The following is an 8461-nucleotide window of genomic DNA, read 5'->3' on the forward strand; positions in this document are numbered from 1 at the left end:
CGTGCCGGGAGAGGTCTTTTTTTCCCATTTTTTACCTCAAACTTTCAAAGGGTACTTTCGTCCTTTTACGGGACTAGAGGTAGGAAATTGGGGCTGGGTTTAACAACACCCTTTAATTAATACATATATATCAGGTTGATGGAAATGTAAAAAATTGCCCATAAAAATGAAAGTTGTTTGTGAAAGTAAAAACAATTGAGATGAATTTAAATTGGATTGCAGATTGACACAAAAGCAGTACAGTACAGTAGTGTATGAAGTTCACACTGGCAGCCAATCCTCTCCACATTTGATCGATTCTGCTTGCTCATCCATCTATCGGCGACGCCTCTGTAATACTCCGTTAAGGGTGGTTCAACAAACGATATACAATCTCAGTCCCTTTCGCATTAAGGTTGGTAAAACCCTATCCCTAATTCTAATTTCATCCTCCCAAAGCTTTTACCTCCTAATCACTCACTCCCTCACTCAAGCTTTCAATTTTCAGCTTCTCTTCTTGATGACTGATAACTCTAGTTATTCTATTCCGTTTTAGAGGAATTACTTATGATTTTTTTTTCCCTAATTAAAGCTTTAGATCTTGATAAATGATTAGCGATGATTGAAGTTAGAGCACTAACAAAAGATGAATTGACAGGACTTGTTTCTCTTTCAATTTCATGCCTCCGTTTCCATTGCTTTGTTAACTGGTTGTTCAGAATTTGAGACTAATGGCATTAAAGTGCCTGTTTTGTTCTCTTTTTAGTTTTGGTGCTAACATTGGTGGTGGATTTTCTTTTGCTCTGTTCGTTTGCAGAAATTATGGATATAAACTTGCCGGTAACTAAAGATCAGCGGTGTTCTGAATCTCTTGATATTATAGAAGACAGGATCAGCAAGTTGCCTGATGAAATTCTTGGCAAAATACTTTCCTATCTCCGAACAAAAAGAGCGGTTGCCACCTCTGTTTTGTCCAAAAGATGGGAATATCTTTGGACATTAACCTCTGATCTTGATTTTTGTGATTTTGGGCTACTTGATGATGAAGCTGAAAATAAAAATGATAACGATTACATGATTAAGATGAGGTCCTTCCAGAGATACGTGGATAGGGTCATCTTTTACCATGGTGGATCAGATATAGGAAAATGCCGTTTGGATTTTCACAGTAAATATGCTGCCCCTAGTTTCTATGCTTTGATTTGTGCTCTAATAACTTGCAACGTCCAAAAATTATCTCTTGACTGCTGTAGAAGCACGTCCAACACTTATTCTCATTTGCCTTGGATGTTTTTTTCCAACAATACTCTCGTTGAATTGAGCATTAGTGGAAATCTTGTACTTGACTTGCCTACATATGTTTGTTTTCCATGCCTTAAAATCCTTTTTATTCAGTTTCCTGTATTTGTGGATGATGCTTCCACGGCAAGACTCTTTTCCAGTTGTCCGGTCCTTGAAGAATTAACTATTTTCAGATTGAAGGATGACCTGGAAATAATGAATATTTCTGTACCTTCATTGAAAAGATTGATGGTTGACTCTGGAACTTCTAGTTGTCTTCAGACTACGATTAATACCCCATGCCTGGAGTACCTTGAGATTGATGCACGAAGTAGATATTTTGTCAACTTTACATCATCTTTAGTTCATGCAGATGTTGAAGGCGTTGATATTTACCTACTCAATGCAATCTCTCAAGTTGAATATTTAAGTCTGACAGCAAGCGAGATGGTATGTTTGGAAATATCTTTTATTGCATGAAGTGATTCATCTTTTTTTCTATGCAATGCCTAAATAGATAATCTTGGAATTTATGTTTGTCAATTTACAGAGTCTCCAAAACATTATTCGTGATTCAGCCTTGCCTATATTCAAAAATCTTAAGACAATGGAGCTTCGTGACAGTGTTGGATGGCGAACACCAGCAAATGATTGGAAAGTGTTGCCTAATTTACTTGACTCCTCACCAAATCTACGAGTTCTTATCTTTTGTCAAGTAAGTTTCCTTTCACATTTGTAATCTATTTGGCTTCGTAATAAATGAAGTTTTGATTATTGTGGTGCTTAGGGACTTGTAAGTCTTACCCTTTATCGAGATGATTTCAACCACTTCGATTGGCAACGGCCAGAATCTGTGCCTGAATGTTTGAGCATGCATCTGAAGACAATTGAAATTTTTGAATTTGTGGGTTTCCCAGAGGAACTACAGATTGTGGAATATTTGCTTGAGTGTGGGAAAGTATTGGAGAAAATGATAATCCACAGATTTGTTCTTAGTAAAAGTACAATAATGAAGAAGAAAGTGAAACGGGATAAGGTTATGTCTGAACTGTTGAGCTTGAGAAGAAATTGTAGCACTGGTGAAGTTATGAGCTTTAAAAGAAGTTCTAGCTCATGTGAAGTTATTTTCACCGATTGAAGTTGTGCGCAAAGAAAGGCTTAATTTTGATAAATCTGCTGCCTTAAGAAGAAGTGGTTTGCACTTGTAAAAGATTGATATGAGTTGGGATCTTTAGCAGCTCTGTTTTATATCTTGTGTGATATGACTGTCTTCTTGTTTTTTTTTTTTTTTTTTTTTTTTGTGTCTATATTATGTTTTATCATCTCTATCAATTTTACTGATTACATTATTATCATTGTCTTGACAAACATGAAAACTAATTCTGGTTCCACAATGGAATCAGCCCCATCTAAATGAAATGTCAACCAAGGAAGCTTGCAACTCTATAGAAATCCATGTCCATCAAAATAATCGTTAAATGCATCCATCACGCTCCGATCAGCAGCTTGAGTGAGATGAGTTAAGAATGTCTCCGAATCTATAATGCGCGTGCCACTTCCATCTGCAGTAGAATCTCTTCTATGTGCATTAATATTCGATAGTTACATTATTTTTTAAGGCAGATTCGAGTGAGAATTATGATGATGGAAAAATTTATCAATATACAGACTTTCTGGAACATATTTTGGTTTTCGAGTATCGTGCACTCGCTTTAGCTGCATCCAAGATTGATTTTTTGTTGCGGTCTCTAACTTTGTTATAGTGTGATAATAATAGCGATGTCTACTTGTCTCCTAAATCGATTTTCCAAAATCAAAGTAAGCAAATTGATGGGGTTAGTTGTAAAGTTTTGAAATTTAGAAGGTGAATTACAGTTTTTAGACAACTTGGGGGGCTATGGATGTATTATGCCTTTTATTTTTGTTTATGATAAAGTATTATCCAAACGTTGTTTTGTTCGGTATATTTCCACTAATGATGAAATAGTTGATATTTTCACCAAACTGTTGGCCAAAGGGCGGTTTCAATTGTTGAGATGCAACCTAACAATTCGTGACCCCAGAGTAGGATTGTAAGTAGAATATCTGGTGACCATCCAATCAACTTGAAGGAGAGTAATAATGTAAATAATTCTAAATAGGATAATAGCCAATTTTCCTATATTGTTTGAATTGTATATTCCAATTTAGACTAGACTCCTAAATTGTAGTTGTAGATTCCTAATTAAATTTAGACTCGTGTATTATATAAAGAGAAATTATTATATGTTGTACTAAATAATTAAATGTATGAGAATTTGATTTCACTCTTAGTTTATAGTATATCAGAAATTCTAAACCTAATTGTATAGAAATGGTAGAATTTAATAATTATGTTGTTCTTGAACCAAAAACTACAAATGTAGAGTGAGAACGAGGATGTGAAGAAAATGAGATTAGCTTTTATTTTACCTATTGTAACTATAGCAACGAAAATAGTATTTTCGGTGATAAACTTAGTAAAAACTCGACTATGTGATCATTTAGGAGATGAATTTCTAAATATTGTTTAGTTTTTTTTTTAAAAAAAAAAATATTGTTTCATTATATATATTGCTAGAGAGATTTAATCGTATTAATATTGAAAAAAAATATTCAAGACTTTCATACTATGAAATCTCGTATAGAACAATTTTAAAAATATTAATTTAGTATTTTCGGTAATGAAATTAGTAAAAACTTGACTGCGTAACAGTTTATGAGATCCATTTTAAATATTGTCTAGTTACATATATTGATAGACGATATTGATAACATTGATAATCAAAAGAATTATCAAAGACTCTTATAATATGGAATCTCGTTAAAATATATTTTTTAAAACTTTTTAATTTTTTCTTCACATGTTTTTGATCTGTTAATGATTATTGATAACGTAACACATAAGTGAAGTGAAGATATCGAGATTCATGACTGCGTAAAATATCTTATAGTTAGTGGTAAAATTGGTCCAATTTAAACATTAAAGCTATAATATTTATAAGACAAGAGTAAATTATTATTATTTTTTTTTTTGTTAGATTTCAATGTTGAAGGGATTTTTACACTCTATTTTTTTAATATTAAATTTAGAAAAATAAGTTGGAAGTAACAGATTTAACTTGCACTCCTACTCATTTTTTTAGGAATTAGCTAAATTTTAAGAATTAAAATTAATTATATTTGTACTAATTTGTATTAAATTGATCATTCCCGTCAACCTTAGGGACCATTTTAAAGCTTTTAGTCCAAATAAAAGTGTCAAATTAATCCTTTTCTCGATGCAGGAGAAAGTGGAAGAAAAGGGGAAAGATAGTTGAAAATGCAGAAAGTATGAGCTTGAAATGGTAATGGTAGGTGAGGCACGAAATCCATGAAAGTAATTTGGAGAAAATCATTCTTATTCTTCCATTACAATCACATAATCAAGGCAGGTAAAACCCTAACTCCAATTCTACTCTTCTTTTTCCTTTTATTTTGGGGAAATATGAAAAATGGCCTCATCTTCACAAATCTAGTTATTCTGTTCTATTTTGGACGAATTACTTGTCTTCTTTTTCTTAATTAAAGCTTTCATTCTTGATAAATGATGCCTGCTTGTGTAATTTTGTCATGATTGAAGCCAGAGCAGTAGAACTGTAATTGAATTGAATCAGAATGCTTAAATGTAATCGATGTTTCTCTTTGAATTTCATGCCTCTATTTCCATTAGAATCATCATCCACAAACATGATTATAAGTCTCATAATACTAATGGCATTCAAGTCTATGTTTTATTCTCTTTTTAGTTTTCCTGATGATGTTGGTGTTTGTTCTGTTCATTTGTAGAAATTATGGATATGAACTTGCCGGTTCCTAAAGACAGGAGGTGTTTTGAATGTGTTGATATTATAGATAGGATCAGCAAGTTGCCTGATGAAGTTCTCGGTAAAATACTTTCCTATCTCCCAACAAAACAAGCTGTGTCCACCACTATTTTGTCCAAAAGATGGGAACATCTTTGGACATTAACATCTGATCTTGATTTTTCCGATCGTTGGCTACTTGATTATAGATATAAAAATGCAAATGAAAATGATCGCACAATTAAGATGAGGTCCTTCCAGGACTACGTGGATAGGGTCCTTTTTTACCATGGTGGATCGAATATACGAACATGTGATATGTCATTTCACAGCAAATATGTTACCTCTAGTCTCTACACCTGGATTTTCGCTGTGATTACTTGCAACGTCCAACAATTAACTCTTCGCGGCTGCTTTCTGAACTGCTGGTATTATCAACTACCTTGGAGGTTTTTTTCCAACAATACTTTAGTGGATCTGACAATTTCTGGAAATTTTGTCATTGACCTACCTACATATGTTTGTTTTCCATGCCTTAAACTCCTTCGAATTCTAATGACCATGTTTGTGGATGATGATTCCTTCGAAAGACTCCTTTCTAGTTGCCCGGTCCTTGAAGATTTAGTTATTCGAAGATTGAATGGTTGTTTGCAAATTTTGAATATTTCTGTACCTTCATTAAAAAGATTGTGCATTTACTGTAATACTATTCAGACTAAGATTAATACTCCACGCCTGGAGCACCTTGAGATAGGTAATGATGATGCACCAAGTTATTTTGTCAACTTCACATCTTCTTTAGTTCATGCAGAACTTATAGGTGTTGATATTTACCTACTCAATGCAATCTCTCAAGTTGAATGTTTAATTCTGACAGCAACTGATATGGTATATTTTGGAAATAACTTTCATTGCATCAAGTGATTCATTTTTTCCTATGCAATGTCATAATAGATAATCTTGGAATTTATGTTTCTCAATTTATAGAGTCTCCAAGATATTATTGATGATCCAGCGATACCTATATTCAAAAATCTCAAGACATTAAAGCTTCTTGTTGAATGGCCATCACCATATGATTGGAAAGTGTTGCCTAACTTACTCGACTCCTCGCCAAATCTACAAGTTCTTACCTTTCCTGAAGTAAGTTGTGATATAGATTATTTTTGTTTTCTTTCACATTTATAGTCTCTTTGACTTTGTAATAAATGAAATTTTGATCATTGTGCTGCTTAGGGACTTGTAACGCTTACCTTGGATGAAGATGATTTCAACCACTTCAATTGGCAACGGCCAGAATCTGTGCCTGGAAGTTTGAGCATGCATCTTAAGACAATTGAAATTTTTGAATTTGTGGGTTTCCCAGAGGAACTAGATGTTGTGGAGTATTTTCTAGAGTGTGGGGAAGTATTGGAGAAAATGATAATCCACAGATTTGTTCTTAGTAAGCATCCAGTAATGAATCGAGCAATGGAGGAGAAAGTGAAACAAGATAAGGTTATATCTGAAGTGTTGAGCATGAGAAGAAATTGTAGCACTGGTGAAGTTATGAGCTTTAAAAGAAGTTCTAGCTCATGTGAAGTTATTTTCACCGATTGAAGTTGTGTGCAAAGAAAGGCCTAATTTTGATAAATCTGCTGCCTTAAGAAGAAGTGATCTGCCTTAATAAGAAGTGATCTTTAGCAGCTCTGTTTTAGATATTGTGTGATATTACTGTCTGTTGTTTTATTTTGTGTGCCTATAATATGTTTATCATCTCTATCAGTTTTACTGATTACATTATTATGATTCTGTAATTACTAATTCTGGTTCCACAATGGATCAGCCCCATCTAAATGAAATGTCAACCAAGGAAGCTTGGAACTTCATAGAAATCCATGTCCATCGAAATAGTCTTTAAATGCATCCATCACGCTCCGATAAGCAGCTTGAGTGAGATGAGTTAAGAATGTCTCCGAATCTATAATGCGCGTGCCACTTCCATCTGCAGTAGCAGGAATTGCAATCAATTTCCTGCAAGACTTATATCTAGTAAGGAGATAATAGTTCATACTGCGTGCACATGTAAATGGAGTACACAGCTTGTACGGATTTCATTGCCAGGCTTGTTTAATGTTTTTTCCTCTCTTAAACAGGATTAAGCAGTAAGAAAAACGTTGGTGAGTGACATTACAGCAACAATTGCAATAGATAAACCGGGGACGAAATTAAGCCCAAAGGCAGTGAAACATAATGTTGCTGATAAACATATTCATTTTTACACATTGTTCTTGAAGAAAGGATCCGTGCAAGGTATCTTTGTACATTTATGTGGGCAAGGCTCTCCATCCATGTATACATAAATAGGGGTTTGAATCTTTGGCGTGTGGACCGTTTTTTTCTGATGTGTTTTTTCTGATGCGTGCAATGTGTGCAGGATCGCTCTTATGACCCTAAAAAGGGTAGAAAGTCAAAAGACCGCTGAAGTAAACATTGTTAAATGAAATTTAACATCCATAATATATTAAACCTTTAAGTGTAACTAATGATAACAAATTAATTTAATTAGAACAAGAGTTATAGAGGAACTCTAGTATACCTTTCAAAGCAATCCTCAGTGGAGACTTCTGAACTCTGCCTGACACCCTCTCATCATCATCATGGGTTATGGCTGTGTTCCAGCATCTCTACACACCTCTTGGATTCGTCTGAAGGCTAACTATTGTTGCTTTATAACTCTGGATCTTTTTAAACTAATATGCTATACGGAAGTTAAACTTAAGTAGTTAACAACTATGGATGCTAAAAGGGGAAGTTTAGAAAGTCATGGATATAGAGAGAAAGAAAGCTTTTATTGCTCAAAGCAAGTTATTTCTTATACATCATATGTCTTCTCCTTATATAGGTAGAAGATCAAAGGTGAAATTACAAAAAAGGAGATTACATCATTACAAAAGTTAAAAGTACAAACTTTTAGGTTACACGTGTCGAATGCTTCTTATTTTGCTCTTCCACCTCAAGCTTTACATCTTGCCACTTATCTCTAATGTTTCCACCTCATGCTTCTTCTTTAGACACATGTCTCTTCATATCTTCATGTCTTGCCACGTGTTGATCTTATTGCCACCTTTTCTTTAGGTATTGACACCTCGTTCTTATATTTCTTATTTTTCTTATACATTTTTATCTCATTTTCTAAACAAATGGATCCTCCTCTTTTCCTGGATGGGCTTCTTCTTTGGGCCTTATGGAGTCAATATTCATGGGCTCAGGTCTTATGGGCTCAATTCTAATTAAACATGATTTTCTTGGACCATATATGGATTCATAATGGGCCAATGTATCTGAACTATGTTTAT

General features: G+C 34.0%; 2 protein-coding genes across 8 annotated transcripts; both read left to right on the forward strand.

The window, feature by feature from the left end:
* Window positions 1-206: 206 nt before the first annotated feature.
* On the forward strand, window positions 207-2656 carry LOC136219024 (F-box/FBD/LRR-repeat protein At4g00160-like). 2 transcript variants are annotated; one of them, XM_066006215.1, is made up of 5 exons: window positions 209-394; window positions 797-1147; window positions 1634-1710; window positions 1811-1975; window positions 2048-2656. In XM_066006215.1, the coding sequence occupies exons 2-5, from the start codon at window positions 802-804 to the stop codon at window positions 2396-2398; spliced, it is 939 nt and encodes a 312-aa protein (XP_065862287.1). In that variant the 5' UTR covers window positions 209-394; window positions 797-801; the 3' UTR covers window positions 2399-2656. The 2 variants fall into 2 exon arrangements, with proteins under 2 accessions (XP_065862286.1, XP_065862287.1); XM_066006214.1 differs by having other exon boundaries at window positions 207-394; window positions 797-1710.
* A 1882-nt stretch (window positions 2657-4538) lies between these two features.
* Window positions 4539-6940, forward strand: LOC136219025 (putative FBD-associated F-box protein At5g56440). Of its 6 annotated transcripts, none has more exons than XM_066006218.1 (5): window positions 4539-4712; window positions 5107-5205; window positions 5935-6011; window positions 6111-6266; window positions 6360-6940. In XM_066006218.1, the coding sequence occupies exons 1-5, from the start codon at window positions 4652-4654 to the stop codon at window positions 6720-6722; spliced, it is 756 nt and encodes a 251-aa protein (XP_065862290.1). In that variant the 5' UTR covers window positions 4539-4651; the 3' UTR covers window positions 6723-6940. The 6 variants fall into 6 exon arrangements, with proteins under 6 accessions (XP_065862290.1, XP_065862288.1, XP_065862292.1 ...); XM_066006219.1 differs by having other exon boundaries at window positions 4559-4708; XM_066006216.1 differs by having other exon boundaries at window positions 5107-6011.
* Window positions 6941-8461: the final 1521 nt, after the last annotated feature.

This window comes from Euphorbia lathyris, chromosome 2, assembly GCF_963576675.1.
Source record: "Euphorbia lathyris chromosome 2, ddEupLath1.1, whole genome shotgun sequence".
Classification (NCBI taxonomy): Eukaryota; Viridiplantae; Streptophyta; class Magnoliopsida; order Malpighiales; family Euphorbiaceae; genus Euphorbia; species Euphorbia lathyris.